The sequence below is a fragment of the Narcine bancroftii genome, chromosome 2, assembly GCF_036971445.1.
Source record: "Narcine bancroftii isolate sNarBan1 chromosome 2, sNarBan1.hap1, whole genome shotgun sequence".
NCBI classification, from domain to species: Eukaryota; Metazoa; Chordata; class Chondrichthyes; order Torpediniformes; family Narcinidae; genus Narcine; species Narcine bancroftii.
Window position 1 is genome coordinate 243,140,102 of NC_091470.1, and position 17,136 is coordinate 243,157,237.

Sequence of the window (17,136 nt, forward strand, 5' to 3'; positions counted from 1 at the left end):
TGCCATGGGGGTGATTGGTGGGAAGGGACAGCACATGAGGGAGTCACAGAGGGAGCGGTCCCTACAGAAGACAGAGAAGGGAGAAAAGTGGACGAGGTGCCTGGTAGTGGGATCATGTTGTAGGTGGCTGCAATTATGGGTGCGGAGGCTAATGGGGTGGTATGTAAAGACAAGGGGAAATCCTGTGTTTGTGTCTAGGGACAGAGTGGGCCAGGGCAGATGAGTGGGAAATGAGAAGATGGGGTGAGGGCTAAGTTAATGGTAGTGGAGGGGCAGCTAAGTTTGTGGAAGAAGGCAGATATTTCTGACAATCTGGACTTGGAATTGCAGCGAGATTTGAGCATCTGCATTCTCTTATGCCCTGGTCTCTTGTTTCTCTTTGCTTCATTTTTGTCTCTCTTCATCCATACTTTCTCTCTTTTGAATTTTACACAAGAATTTACATTTAATTAAAATATTTTGGTTGAAAGATCTTGGTTTAGATCTTTTGCCTCAGATCCAGCATTCTTTTTTATTCATTCATGGAATAAAATCTCATTGCAGGCAATAGTCTCTCTTGTATTTCAGATTTAATGAAGGATAGTACAACTCCGATGATCCAAAATTGGATTATCCGAAATCCTCATTTGGACCCGGAAGTGATGTTTGTTCACCTCTGGAAAATTTCAGAAAGATGAGGATATCCGAAACAATAGAAATCCTCAGTAATCTGAAATTTTTTGGAGCTGAACTGACCTCACAGGTTGAAAAAAAATTCACCTGACATGAAATTAGAACAACGATTATCCTTGTTTCAGGTAAATCCCTCCCCTCTCTCTTTCTATTTCTTCTTTAGCTACCCCTATTCACTTTTCTCTCCAACTCTCACTCTCAAACTGCATGCCTCTGTCTCCCAGCCACAAGTGGTAGGAAGAATCCCTTGCCCTGGAGTCATCAAGGAGAGCAGCCTCCTGGACAGGAGCGGGACCATGGACTCCCAGGCAGGAACAGGGACCTCGGGCTCCCGGGCAGGAACTGAGTGGGGAGGAGTCGGTGATTGTCAGCGGCGGTTGGGAGGGGAAATGTGTGCAAGCGAAGACTGAGTCTGTGTCGGGCTCCAACATCAATAATCAGGACATGAAGCTGGAACAGCCCTGTCGGAATGTGCCCATGGAGAGACAGGAGCCCGTTGACTCAACAGTGAGTGTTCCACTAGCCCAGGAAGCCTCCTGGGGAATCAGCGGCAGTGGTAGGGATGTATCAGCAGAAGCAATTGGGAGGTCTCGGTGACCAGCTGCAGCATTAGGGACATGTCAGGCAGCATTCCTTTGGTGAGAATTAAACATTTTAATGCTTAAAAAGCCTTTCCTTATTGTTTGCTGCTGTTTAAACATTGATACAAGTGATTTGCTGTTGCTACTGGGCTATTTTCAAAAAAAATTACAGTTATCAAAAAAATTCAGTCATCCGAAATAGGTCCAGTTCTGACTATTTTGGATAATCAAAGGTGTACTATAAACTTAAATATGCTACACTGATTTGTACACTACTCCAACAGAGATGACACACTTCCCAGATCCTTCATTGGGAGTACTATCTAGAGTTCAGCTAATTACCACATATGGTGACATTTATCTCTAAGTAATTCTAAGAGTGCCATGAATTACATTGGTAACTATAAAGCAGTGGTCCCCAACCTTTTACTTTCCACTCACATACCACTTTAAGTATTCCCTATGCCATAAGTGTTCTGTGATTAATAAGGGATTGCTTAAGGTGGTATGTGGGTGGAAAGAAAAAGTATGAAAACCACTGTTTTAATCATTCCAAAATGATTTGTTATGTGCATGGTTTCATAACTCCAAAGGAAATGGGCCAATGACAATTTTCCTCAAGCAAAATATTTCAGTAATAATTGGGTCTAGAGCAGTGATTCTCAACCTTCCCTTTCTACTCACATACCACCTTAAGCAATCACTTACTAATCACAGAACACTTATGGCATAGGGATTACTTAAAGTGGGATGTGAGTGGAAAGTAAAAGGTTGGGAACCACTGCTATGAAGAGTTAGTTTCCCCGTCCACATTGATGATTCCAAGCGCAACCTCGGATTTGATTTTGCATAAATTTCCACTCATTTCCTAATATCAAAGTCTTCACTGAATTTGAAAACTCTGAGCCTTTGCCACCAACATTACTGCTTCAGCTCCGACCAAACACCAAGTAAACGCTGCACCTTTTACAAAATTAAGCAAACCTTCCTATTCCTTTCTGATAAAAATCATGAAGTTCTATTCTATTTGTTGATTCCCCCAGTATAAAATTTCTCTTGCTCATCGCACCATTTTCCCTTCTTCATATTGACTGTGTGTGTTGACATTAAACTCCTCCCCCCCCACCCCCAAATGCAATGTTTAAAACTTTTCATGGTCTTGTTCCTCCAGATATGCCTCTCATGACCACAGTAAATGTTTTAATCCCTGCCTCCCTTTGTTATGCCCAGGCATTCAGCTGCTCAGCCCAGTTTCACTCTACTTTTCCTCTGGACGCTTCTGGTTTGACACACTCTTATCTTAAACATATTTCTTCAATGCATTCCCTGGTGAAGTTTTTGAAATTTTCATTGTCTCTACTTCCTTATTTTTGCATGTGTTTAACTCATAAACTCTGTGCTCCAGATTCTAAGGCTGACAATGAACAGAATCTTCAGGATGGTGAATTGTTGAAAAGTGTCCGGCCCAGGTATTCTATCTGGGCATGTCTTTAAAACCCCTGTGAACCAACTGTCTGGAGATTTTACAGATATGTAAATTTAAATATTTAAATATGTTGAGCCTCTTGCGACAACAGTCAGAATCCCACCTACTTCAAAAGAGCACAGATCATTCCTGTGCCCAAGAAGAACAAGGTGACAAGCAACACTGACATTCGGCCTGAGGTACTGTGATGATGTGATTTGATTTATGGAGCAAATTAACTTTGATCTCAGAAAGATCCTGGACCTATTTCAATTCACTTATCATCAAAAGTCAACAGTAAATGCCATCTCACTGGTTTTCTACTCTGCATTCGATCACGTGGATCACAGGAACACCTACTGTTGTTCACTGACTATAGCTCAGTATTCAACATATGCCAGTAAAACCCATGACCAAGCTAAAAGACCTGGGACCCCATCTGCCCCTCTGCAACTGATTCTTTGATTTCCTCATTGGAAGACCAACACTGGTATGATTCAGCAACCTCACCTCCGACACACTGACCATCAACCAAGACTATGTGCTCTGCACCCTGGACATGCATGACTGCGTAGCCCAGTTTGATTCCAACGACAAGTTGCGGACATCACTGCTGTTGGGATAATAACGAATTGATGGATCCGAATCAGGAAAAACTATAAAAGTTTCAAAAACTTGGCTAAAGAATGCATGTAAATAGAAAATATGGTTGGATGATGCAGGAGCAACAATCTTGCTCTCAATTTCATCAAGATCAAAGAACTTATTGTTGATTTTTGGAAGGAGGTGATGGGGTTCCCACATCTGTTCGCACTGATGGCACAGGTGAAGGTTCTTACCACCTTCAAGTTTCTCGGACTCCATATTTCACAAGGTCTCTCCTGGAGTCAGCACATTATGGCAACCATGAAGGCGGCACACCATTCTCTAACTCAAAAGAGTCTGAGTAGATTTTACATGTTATCAAATACTCCATCAAAACTTTTGCAGGTGCACTGTGGATATTATAATGACTGGTTGCATCAGAGCCTGGTTTTGGAAATTTGACTGCCCAAAACACAGAAAATCTGAAGGTAACAAACCTAGCAGGTCCATTGCAAGCTCTGACCTCTCATTCATTGAATAATCTATGTTAGGCACTGCCCCAAGAAGGCAGGTATCATCAAGGACCCCCCCTCACATCAGTTACAACCTCTTCTCAATACCAAATTCAGGCAGAAGGTACAGAGCATGAAGACAAGCACCTTTAGGGTTCAAGAGCTGTTTCTATCCAACTGCAGTCAGACCTTTGAACTTACCCCAGATACACTAATCAGTCTGGTCTGACACCACAATATTGCAGACACTTTTTTCAGTAGGGTATCTGTGAATATTTATTATCTATCTACTTTTTTTGTATTTATTATCTCTTTTTACTCAATTATGTATACGATTGCATTTGTTATTTTTTGTTTGTTTTTATTGTTTTTTTTAAAACAAATTAACCATTCAGCTGTAAACTGTTCAGTTGCAGATGTACTGTGACAGAGTATGTTGTGCTTTATATTGTATTTAGATATGATATTGGGAGATAAAGCGTGGCAGTTCTTTTTTTAAGTGCAGGTCACATATAAACATTTCAAAACAGATCTCATTTAAAATACTGGAGCTCTGCTCAAGCCAGACAGGCCAGCTCCAAGAGCCTTTGCAAAAGCTTTGAAGAGTGCCTAGAGACTTCATCTGTTTTGAAAAGCAACAGATGAAAGAGATCAGAGAAGTAGTTCGGAGCCGCAGGCTGTCTGGGAGAGCAGCTTGTTGTTCTACGAGGGTCATGTGGTTTTTCAAGCAGAGAGAGTAAAACAGGCTTTACTCAGAGAGAGAGAGAGAGATCAGTTCTGCAGTGCTACAATCAGCAGCACCAACTGGGACTGGAACAGGACAAACTGGAAAGCTTGCCAAAAAACCCATTGGAAGACGGGATGTGAGTGCTGAGTTCAGCATGGTCAAAGACCTTGTGGTTTGTGCAAGAGGAGAGGATTGGCTGCATAATGTTTCACTTGAAATAAGAGAAACAAAAAGGATCTTTGTGGTGACCTGAAAGAAAAAGATTATCACTTGTAAAACCCTGATGGGACAAGTTTCTTCGGCAAGACTTTGACATGGCTGAATAAAAGGGATCAGTTGGTGACCAGGAACAACAAATTTCTCTCTAAAAACTGACAAGAACCTTCCTGAGTGGTAAGGTTCTTCCTTTCAAGCACCAAAGCCTGGTGAAATTCATAAATGTTAAATTCTGTGCACAATATAAGAATTGCCTGATACCAGTGAAATTGGAGGAAAAGGAAGTGAGATTGGACTGTGAATTAAAAAACTTTTCTGAACTTACATACACATTACATACACGTGCACTTAGAATTAGAGGGGTTTAAGTTAGGTTAGTTAAGTTAATAGTCAAGTTAAAGTGCGATTCTGTTTTCATGTTTAAAGATAATTAAAAGCAACTTTTGTTTAAGTAACCATTTGTCTAGGTGAATATCTATTGCTGCTGCATTTTGGGGTCATCTGGGCTTGTAACAGGTCCTTAAATGAGTCTCTGATTTAGTTTGTCATTGATGAGTCTAATGGTGGAGGGGTAGCAGCTGTTCCTGAACCTGGTGGTGTGAATCTTGTGGCACCTATACCTCTTTCCCGAAAGGAGCAGTGAGAATAGAGCTTGTGCAAAGTTGTGTGGGTCTTTGATGATTAATTTTGCTTTCCAACAGCAGTGTTCCCTGTAGATGTACTCAATAGTGGGGAGGGTTTTGCATGTGATGTCCTGGGCTGCGCCCACTACATTTTGGAGGGCTTTACACTCAGGGGTATTGGTGTCCCATACCAGACCTCGATGCAGCTCGTTTACATACTTTCCACCACATCCATGTAGAAATTTGCCAGCGTTTATGGTGTCATACCAAACTTCCGCAAACTCCTGAATAAACAGAGGTTCTGACGTGCTTTCTTCACAATGCCTTTAGTGTATTGGGTCCAGAAAAGAACTTCCAGGATAGTGACTCCCAAGAACTTAAAATTGCTCACCCTCTCCACCTCTGATCCCCCAATGATCACTGCATTGCATACCTCTGGCTTTCCTTTCCTGAAGTCAACAATCAGCTTTTTAGTTTTGGTGACATTGAGTGCATGGTTGAAGGGGTGCACCATTCAGCCAAGTTTTCAATCTCCATCCTGTATGCTGACTCATTCCCTTCCTTGAGGCAACCCAATACCGTGGTATCATCTGCAAATTTGTCAATGGTGTTACTGTCGTACTGAGTCACACAGTCTTAAGTGTACAATGAGTAGAGCAGGGGGCTATGAACACAGCCCTGTGGTGCTCCGGTACTGATGGAGACTGTGGATGAGATGTTCTTACCAATCTTCACTGATTGTCGTCTGGAGGTGAGGAAATCCATGATCCAATTACACAGTTGGGTATTAACTCCCAGGTTTTAGAGTTTGCTCATCAGTTTTGAGGGGATGATGATGTTAAATGCCAAACTGCAGACACTAAAGAGTACCCTGATGTATGCATCTTTGCATTCCAGGTGTTCCAGGGTTTTGCATAGAGCCAGTGAGATGGCATCCGCCATAGACCTGTTACTACGATAGGCGAACTGGAATGTATCCATGTCACTGCTCAGACAGAAGTTGATATGCTTCATAACCAGGTTTTCAAAACACTTCATTACTGTTGATGTAAATGCTACTGATCAATAGTTGCACAGAAGGTCAATGAGGATGTAACAAAACCTCAGCACATTGTAGGAGTTGCATTTGTTATTACTGCTTCACAAAGGTCTATTTTCAAATCTCCCAAAGACAACCATCTCCCACCAAGTATTTGCCCATCCTCGCATTCCTTATTCGTTAGTCTTTTTTTAAGTAATGTGCAGAATGAAAATACCAATTTTGTTGCAACAGGATTAACAATCTTTTCTCTTTAAAAGCACATATTAACTCAAAACAGAAATTACTCCTCTGTAGTTCAGTTGTGCCTGACACAGTTAGTAAAATTCAAACATTTATATTAATGTGCTTACCTTATTTGCCCCCGTGATGAATTGCTTGCTGCTTGATTTGCCAAACTGTGGATGAAGAGCCACTATCTAAAATACAAAATAAAATCCAACTGGTAATGGCTATAGTTCTTGCATAGCACAAGTTTTCTTTTGTATATTCTCGCTGGCAAGGCATAGGCTTCTGCTACCCACAACAAACCTGATAACATGGTGATGAGCCACGACAATCCATGTGGTAAAGGTGTTCTCAGATTGGGAATTGGGGGACTATGCAAGGAATAACCCAACAACTATTGTATATTATTAGTGGGTTGTTTATCTCTGTAATTCTCCTCTCTGAACAAGTTCCCTTGTTCATTACAATTTTGCCAGATAGCAGAACTGGCTGTACGGTATCCACCTGAGAGCAACAAGACCAAGATATATGCAGTCTATACTGTACGCACAGGATTCTTATGGATTTTAACTTTCCAAATTTGTTTCCAGCAATCCCCATAACTCTCTCATTCATGACTGGTTTGATTTTTTAAAAAAAGGCATTAAATTCATAACTGTCGCTTATTGTCGTTTATAAAGAGTGAAAATTTGTATATCAATTAGAAATAAACCCTCAAAATGCATACTCATCAACTAATGATTTTTCTACAACTTGGATGCTGTGAGAGAAAAGCATCCCTTCAAAATTAGTTCTGAATGCATACGCAAGCAGGTGGTTTGAGAAGCAAACTTAATCATATGACCAATTACTGCTGGGTGAGGTATGTATACAAGCCAGAGATTGATGTTTACAGAATTTTCCTGAATTAATCTTCAAATTACAAGATTTTTCTATTACTACACAGCGGTTACACATGAGCTGGGTTTCAATAGATTTGCAGCTTTTCACATGATTGAAAATCGATAGAAGTTTTACGAGCCTCAGGGGTACAATAATGAGTGGCAGGCACAAACTTCTTCCAAGAGATTCCTAACAGAGAGGTACCAAACTCAAGTTTTGATCTGCACACCAAAAAGGGGAGGCAAAACAAGAACATCTGCCAATATGCACCAGTTATCTTATTCCTTAATGTGGGACAACAAGAAATGTGGATGGACAAGTAAAACAAAACACTTCAATTTGCAAGCATCTCTGGTTTGCCCCATGGTTACTGGTGAGGAGAAAAGTCAGTGAATATTTATTCTCACTGTCAGTCGGCACAGACCAGTCACCCAGCCAAGACCAGAGTGCATCCAGCACCACAGACCCCAATGCCTCTCCACTCAGCCCCGCAGACCTGTCACCCAACTCCACCAGGATTAGCACGTTAAAAAGCAAACTACCAGAGGAACTCAATGGGTCAAGCAGCATCTGTGGAGGAAAAGGGATGGGTGAAACTACTAGAGGAACTCAATGGGTCAAGCAGCATCTGTGGAGGCAAAGGGATGGGTGAAGTTTCAGATTGAGACCCTGCATTTAAGATAAATATATTGGACTGTGAAAATTTACAATTTTTGCAAAATAATCTCACTAGCTTTTGACATTTAGGAAAATGTGAGGTCATATTTCAAAAGATGGTTAATAACAGATTTTAAATAATCTATTATTTTTTCAGTAATTTATCTTTTACTTAAAATCAAATTTTTTTTCTGATACTTACCTTGATTTATATCCATGATTTAATAATGAATCATACTTTCTCATTTACTCTTTCTGATTAAGTTCCTGCTATCTATAAATAGGTCTTTTGCTCAGAGTTTTGACGCAAAGTACCTAACTCCAGTGTCAAGTCAGACCTGGACACAACTTCCTCTGGCTTCACCAAAATGCACTTGCAGCACTTGGATGTGTGGCAGCTGTCTGAGGATTTGGCTAGAGAGCTTATTTGTTATTGACCTATTCACAAGACACTATCATACATCTATTCAAAAGGCCCCATAACAGATCAATCACTGGATTATGGCAAATGTCCACTCTGATATTCAGAAAAAATGGGAGCAACTATAAGCAAGCTGAACAGTGCATGCCATTTCTTTTTCTTTGCTACTGATAAAAATATTCAGATGGTCAAATTTAGAATGAATTCTACTTTACATCTGAGCAATGGATCGATTAAAGGAAGTGCAGAAATCACGGCAAGAATGCAGAGAGACAATCACAGTTGTATACATTTGGCAGAGGATCAGGACAAGAGCAAGTGAGAGAAAGATAAGGCACTTCAGCCTTCAACAGAAATTATTAAGGGAGACCTTAAAGGTCAGTAGAAATTGAAAACATTGCCAAACTGGCTTGGGACTGATAATAAGGAAACACTTTCAAGCACAATGTTATTCACATTCACAGGAGTCTCTAAGGAGAGAAATGGAAACAAAAATTCTACAACATGTTGAGACACTGTATTTGAATCAGTCATGTTTCCATGAGTCAGTACAATGATTAAGACAGATCTTCCACCTGTCATTTTCTTGGTTAACATAAAAATTCACAGGAGTCAATAAATTTACCATGGAATAATTTGCCACCAAGATTTTAAATGATGTCCACCTGCATGACCTATGTTATGTAGAACAAACCATTGGTACCATATGCAGTGCTATATTTTTGGTGAAATCAAGTCCATTCTTTCTCCCCCTGTCCTACTTCATGGGAAAGCAAACACAGAGACCTCAATAATCCAAAAATGTCATTGCCAAAATCTGACTCCAACCTCTTATGGCCGCCCATATTTCGTTAAGTATCACTTTTCACAGTGAGGTAGCGCAACAAGTCTTTTATTCCTTTCAGACTTCAAAGCAAAGATCCAATTCACTTGCATATTAGCTCTATCTCCACCGATCTAAAGCCAAAGTCTAAAGTCTATCTTCATAGCTCATTGCATCTATGCTAGACCTTATTATTGCTGCTTTCCATAGCTTCTAAATAGCTGTATGTTGGTCCATAAGTCTTTCTTTCAACATATCAACAGTCTAATATTTAATTGCAGATTTTTAAAAAAAGAAAATATACTTACTTTGATAGGGCAGTCAAAACTTTCATGAAATCCTTCTCTGGTATATAATCCAACCACCTGGACCTGTTTGGTAAAGAAAGAGCATGGTTTAGAAAAAAACACAGGAAGCCTGCATAAGAATAAACTGCAGTATAAGTATCCAGTATCACAAATAAAAGTAGAATATGCACAATGTTTTAAAAAAAAATCTTAATATCATTACAGAAATCAAAAAGTAACGCTTGGCAAAACCAGTGTGATGTTTGAGGATGGGTCCATGCAAAATAATAACCTATGTTTTCTATTTAGAACCACGGTGTATTCCCAACATTCTCTGCACTTACACCAAATAATCAAAGCTCTCTTTACAAGTGCGGTAACTTCAATGAAAGACCCATCATTCTATCTCTTGAAGACAAAACTTTCAGTTCTAGGCCTTTGTCTGCACCAATCTGCCAGTGCAAATGTTCACATTACAAATAATGCATTCAATTTTCCTCATACAATCAATTTGAATATTCTAATACTCAGGTAAAACATTAAAATACTTCACTGATTTGGTAAAGATCATCATGGAGTTATGTAACACAGCAATGACGATACTTATTGACAGAACATGGAAACGAGTATCTCTTCCACGAGGTTTGTTAACTATTCTCTGAACATATTCTGTTACCTTCAGAAGCCTCGAGCTGTGAAGGTGGCAGAATGTGTTCAGAGAATAGTTAGCAAAGTTGGTAAAACCTTGAGCTTCATAATGTAGGTATCAAGTAGAAAAGCAGGAAAGTTCTGCTGAATATAAAACTGATTATGCCACAATTAAAATACTACTTCCACTGTCCTTCAGGAAGGGCAGGGTGCAGAGGGAAAATATCAAAATGATTCCAGCAATGAAAAGTCAGCATAATTCATATGTTTGAATGTCATGCTCTCTTGGAGCAAAAAAAAAGGTTGGGAAGTAATTTGACATGTTTAGGATTATACACAAAGTAGACAAAGAAATGCTGCTATCATTAGATGAAGGCAAAAGGACAAGGAGAAAAGATTTGGGTTGAGGAACAAATATGATAATGAACAAGTTTTTTTTAATGCAACAAATTGAAATGATCTGGAACTCACATTTGTGAAGATAATTTAAGAAATTACAAAATATGATTTCAAATGGAAATTTTATAGATTCAAAAGTGTTGTTACTTTGCAGAACTTTGGGCATAGAACACATGTATAGAATCTCCAATGTGCTCCATAGAAACATAGAAACATAAAAGATAGGAGCAGGAGTAGGTCATTCGACCCTTCGAGCCTGCTCCGCCATTCAACGAGATCATGGCTGATCTTAAAGTTCAGTACTCCGTCCCCGCCTTCTCTCCGTAACCTTTAATACCCTTATACTGAAGAAATATATCTAATTCCCTCTTAAAAATATTTAATGAACCTGCCTCCACTGCCCTCTGTGGCAATGAATTCCACAGATTCACTACCCTCTGGGTATAGAAATTCCTCCTCATCTCAGTCCTAAATGGTTTGCCTATTATCCTCAAACCATGGCCCCGGGTTCTGGATTTTCCCATCATTGGAAACATCCCATCTGCATCCACTCTGTCCAGTCCTGCCAGAATTTTATATGTCTCTATGAGATCCCCTCTCAATCTTCTAAACTCCAGGGAGTACAATCCCAATTTGCACAATCTTTCCTCATAAGTCATTCCTGCCATTCCAGGCATCAGCCTGGTGAATCGCCTCTGCACTCCCTCCATTGCAAGAACATCCTTCCTTAGATAAGGTGACCAAAACTGCACACAATACTCCAGGTGTGGTCTCATCAAGGCCCTGCACAGCTGCAGTAAGGTATCCTTGTTCCTATACTCAAATCCTCTTGATATGAAGGCCAACATACCATTTGCCTTTTTAACTACCTGCTGTACCTGCATGCTCGCCTTCAGAGACTGATGTACAAGTACCCCTAGGTCTCTCTGCACTTCCCCATCTCTTAATCTATTGCCTTTCAAATAGTAATCTGCCCTCCGGTTTGTATTACCAAAGTGGATAACCTCACATTTATCCACATTGTAGTGCATTTGCCATGCATCTGCCCAGTCCCTCAATTTATCCAAATCACACTGGAGCTTCCTGACCCCCTCTTCCATGCACACAACCCCTCCTAGCTTAGTGTCATCTGCAAATTTGGAGATATTACATCCAATCCCCTCATCCAGATCATTAATGTAAATTGTGAACAGCTGGGGTCCCAGTACAGATCCCTGTGGTACCCCACTGGTCACCGCCTGCCACTCAGAAAACAAGCCATTTATCCCAACTCTCTGTCTTCTACCTGCCAGCCAGTTCTCAATCCACATCAATACTTTGCCCTCAATCCCATGAGCCTTGATTTTGGAAGCCAGTCGTTTATGCGGGACCTTATCGAAGGCCTTTTGGAAGTCCAGGTACACCACATCCACTGGCTCTCCCCCATCTATTTTACCTGTCACCATCTCAAAGAATTCCAAAAGATTTGTCAAGTACGATTTACCTTTTGTAAATCCATGTTGACTCCGTCCGATCCCTTCTCTGCTAGTCATATGCTCCGCTATTACATCCTTAATAATGGATTCCATCATTTTGCCCACTACTGATGTAAGGCTCACAGGCCGATAATTCCCCGCTTTTTCTCTACCCCACTTTTTAAATAGTGGGGTAACATTAGCTACCCTCCAATCCATGGATACTGATCCTGAGTCTATTGAGTTCTGGAAAATAGAGAACAAGTAATGACCAGGAGCCAAAAACCCTTCTTGTGGGCTGTAAAATTTCTGACTTTATAGGGCTAAAGCATCACAACTGACAGCTGAATTCTGAAGTTAAGTTTGAAAAACTGGATTCTACTAAATTTATTTCACTGTGCTGTTTGAATGCTCATTGGCCTGGTTGGAAACAAGCTTGTTAAGTGCCACCACCAACGTTTTCTCAAACATCTTATTGACTCATTCTGGAACAACACTTGTAACTAAAAGAGAAGAGTAGTGACTATTTCCTTTATAATCACTTGCAGAAATTACAGTGTCGTTATATTTGACTTGTTCAAACAAATTCTTACTAAAGTTTGTTTTCCATGGTTTATTAAACATTTTATCAGTTACTACATTATTACAAGCCATTACAACTTTGTTAGACAGTACCAAAACTATGATTAAATGATTATTAAACAGTCAATAACAGTTGCAGGAACTCTTCTAATATCTGCATTTTCACAAAACAGAAATAAAACTGAACGTTTATCTCAAACATGCAGTGAAAACTAGCTATAATCTTGAAGAACGATGCTGGATGACAGCATGAATTATGTCAACATCTACTGGTTGCTTGCAGAGTTTGCTTGCATCTTGCATTTTAACCCTTATAAGACTGGCCCCTATTATTTCAAATAAAAAAAAATCATTACAAAAAAATCAAACATAGTACATAGGAGTGTATATGTCGGTTAAATTTCAAAAGAATGTAAAAGTCAATTATCAAAGCTTTCTGCCTCTTGTAAAAGACAGATTTTGGCAATTGGTCTGTTCAGAAATCAGTTTTCGCCTCGATCCAAACTTGACGTACAAGTCCTCTTTTGTTCTGTGGTATCAATAATCCTTCCCTTTTTCTGAGTTGAAATTTCATCTGCAAATCTCTTCCACTGGCAAAAGCAGATTATTTCCATCTCAGCATTAATCAATTCTTTAATTGTGAGATGTCTCCTTTCTTGAATCTCAAGATTATCTGTCTTCTTTTGTAGATCTCCTTGATGGATGTTATCGGATTGAAAATGAGCTGGAACATTGCTTATTTGTTTATTTTTCCTGCTACATATCTTTTAAATCTGAGCATCCATGCTGTTGCCCTTTTTAAGCTATTCCAGTATGAGAAGTAATGGATTAAGCAGGCAACTGTATACATTTATTCAGGCATTATCTGAACAGCATTTTCAGTCTTATCTTGATTTCAGGGTCTTCTGGTAAAAACTTCTTTTAATTTATCAGGATTTTAGGGCCAATCCCTTTGAGGCCATCAAAGAAATTGAAGCCCATTTCTTCCTTCAGAAAAACACTCGACTTTCAACTCTCAGGAAGCCAGATCAGCAGGATTGCATCAACATAGCTTGTCGAAGGATCCACAGAGGTTGATTATGAAGCAGCCGAAGATCCAACGGACTACTGAGGCGAAGGTTTCCATCCTGCAATGCAAGATGGCGCCGGTACGGTGAGCCATCCCTTGGAGAAGGGGGGGGGGGGGGGCACAGTTGCAACTCTGATCGTTTGCCTGGGGACGCAGGGTCTCGCGGAGGTGAGGGCTCTATTCCCGACCGCGGTCGCAAGCATGTCGGACTGACTACCGACGTGCCGAGCCTGGGTGTAGAGGCAGAGGTGCATGCGTACAACTCCCAATTGGGCCCAGGCTGTCGGGACATCTCTCTCCCAACGGGCGAACAGAGTCAGCCCTGTTTGGGAGGGAGTTGAGACCCGCAGTGAGCCGAGGTTGTGGCCTTGGAATCAGAGGAAGAAGAGGAGGAAGAGTTAATTGAGAAGCCAGAAGAGAATATTATGTGCTGCTAGAATTATTCAAGGTAGGCATCTAAAATCTAAAAAAGTTTCAAGAATTAAATCACCTATTTTGCAAACTTTTCAAACTGTACAAGTGGAGGAGGATACTGTTTCGGAGGAGTTTATGTGTCGGATCAATAATATGGCAACTCAAGTTACGCAGGGATTTAAAGAAAATAAGCTTCAATTGACTGAATTGAAAGGAGAGGTGTCATTAATTAAAAAAGATGTACCTAAATGTTTGGGAGCAGTGGATATGGTGCAGGATGAATTTAAAGACATGAAATGGGAGCTTCGTGATTGTACTGATACTGGGGATCGATATACTGAAAGAATGGACTGTGAAACATTGTGTTCCGGAATGGAATGTTCAAAAACGAGAATTTCTGAAGAAAATTGATTCGCTGGAAAATGAAAGTAGAAGTAATAATGTTAAGATAGTGGGCCTGCCAGAAGATATTGAAGGAACAGATCCGGTGAAATTTTTTCAGAAATGGATACCAGAGATGTTGGGAAAAGATGCTTTTCCAGAAGGTTTAGAATTGGATAGAGCACATAGGACGATACAACGGACACCTTTTCCAGATCAACCACCGTGAACGCTGCTTATTCATTGTTTACGGTATCAGGATTGCAGTTCAGAAGGCTCGACAGAATCAGGGACCTATGATGGTTCAGGGTAATAGAGTCAAGATGTAATAAGACGGCGTAAAGAGTTCAATCCAGCTAAAGCTGTGCTATGGAAGGGTTATAGGTTTGTGTTTAGATATCCTACTGTGTGAAAGGTGTTTTATGGTCATTTTCAGGCTCAGTTTTTTGACGATGAAACTGACACTTTGACTTTTCCCAATTCTTTGCCAAATAACCCACATAGCTTTGAGTTGCAGAAACAATCGAAATTGCAGGGATCTCCCAAGCGGAATGGGAATGGTAACGGCAGAAAGAAAGTGGAGAAAAACCTGGAGATGAAGATCAAGCAACTGGTGTTATGGATGTTGTGGTCTGAATTCTTTAATATCATTTAGCATTTAGTCTTTTCTGAGATATGACAATATCAGCTGGGGGGGGGGGTGTTGGATGGCTCTGTGCCTTCTGAAGTCATCTGCCACTAGTGGTTTAGACCACACCTGGTTTGTTGAGGGGGGGATAACACTCTGGTGTTTTTTTTCTTTTTGTTGCAGTTTTTAATTTTACTTTGGGTAGATTTAGAGAGAGGGGAAGGGATTTTTTTTCTTTTCTTGGAGCTTATATTTTTGTGAAGGTTTGTTGTGTTGGGTGTCATTTGTTAAGACATAATGAGTAAATTAAATTTTGCGACAGGGATGAACCATCTGATAAAAAGGAAGCGTGTGTTGGTAATATTAATTCTTGTTGGATTACATTAAGAAGATGAAGGTGGATTTTGCTTTTCTGCAAGAGACCCATTTGATGGAAAAGGAACATTTGAAACTGAAGCGACATTGGGTTGGACATGTCTTGGCATCTTCCTTTAATTCTAAAGCCAGGGGAGTAGCGATTTTGATACACAACAAGGTGCCTTTTGTTTTAGAATCTTTTTCTGAAAATGTTGGAAGATTTTTGAAGGTTAATTGTATACTGTTTTCGGAAGCTTGGGCTTTAATGAATTTGTATGCACCAAACGAAGATGATGTACAATCTGTTACAGATGCGTTTTTACATTTGAATCAATCAAATGAGAATATAATGGTTGGAGGGAATTTTAATTGTTGTTTGGATCCAGTATTGGATAAATCTCCAAAAATTGTGAAGAAAACTAAGATGGCGAAAAGAGTAATTGAGTTGATGGGGTATTTAAATTTGGTTGAAATATGGCAACAAATGAATCCAACTGAGAAAGATTATTCCTTTTATTCTGCACATCATGAATCATTTTCAAGACTAGATTTCTTTTTGGTATCAGCTCACTTGCAAGGTAGGATTGAACAAGTGGAATATAAGAGGAGAATTTTGTCAGACCATTCATTGTTGTTGATTTCTTGTATGGTTGATGAGAAGGTGGGAATGAATTACCGTTGGAGATTTAATGAGATGTTGTTAAAAAGGCCTGAATTTATTTTGTATGTGAAAAATCAGATTAAGTTTTTTTCAGAAACAAATGAGGGATCTGTACAAAGTAAATTTACATTGTGGGATGCTTTAAAAGCATATTTACAAGGTCAAATTATTAGCTATACATCTAAAGTAAATAAGCAATATAAGGGGAACTTTTAGAGTTAGGAAAATAAATTGCAGTATTGGAAAAAATATTTCAGAAAAATGCAACAGAAGAAAATAAGATACAGTTATCTAACTTGAAGCTTCATTATAATACAAAGAAAACTTATAATTATGAGAGAATAATTCAGAGATCAAAACAGCGTTATTATGAACGAGGTGAAAGGGCGCATAAAGTTTTAGCGTGGCAGTTGAAGACTGAACAAGTCTCTAGAACAATTAATGCAATTCGGGGAAATTCAGGAATTATTTATAAACCACAGGAGATTAACGAAGAATTTTGTGTTTTTTTTTAAAATTGGGATTTATATGCATATGAAGGGACTTATATGCATCTGAATTTGAACTTCCCTTTATTGGTCAAGGAGGATATAAAGTCGTTAGATAGTCCATTTTCTGATCTGGAACTTAAGGAGGCATTACAATCTATGCCAAGTGGAAAATCACCTGGGGAAGATGGTTTTACGACAGAATTTTATGAAGAATTTCATGATTTATTATTTCCAGTGTATACGGAAGTACTTAAACAAGCTACGGATACAGGTTTATTTCCTGAGTCATTTTCAAGAGGATTGCAAAATTAAAATTTATATAATTTATATAAAT

General features: G+C 39.5%; 1 protein-coding gene across 8 annotated transcripts in view; it reads right to left on the bottom strand.

The window, feature by feature from the left end:
• vps41 (VPS41 subunit of HOPS complex) overlaps positions 1-17,136 on the bottom strand; it is a 191,659-nt gene that overhangs the window by 90,919 nt on the left and 83,604 nt on the right. For all 8 annotated transcript variants that reach the window (XM_069920645.1, XM_069920646.1, XM_069920644.1 and 5 more), the window contains 2 exons: positions 9,740-9,802; positions 6,774-6,839 (listed from right to left, as the gene is read on the bottom strand). In XM_069920645.1, the coding sequence (XP_069776746.1) occupies positions 6,774-6,839; positions 9,740-9,802 (129 nt within the window). The remainder of the gene's footprint in view (positions 1-6,773; positions 6,840-9,739; positions 9,803-17,136) is intronic.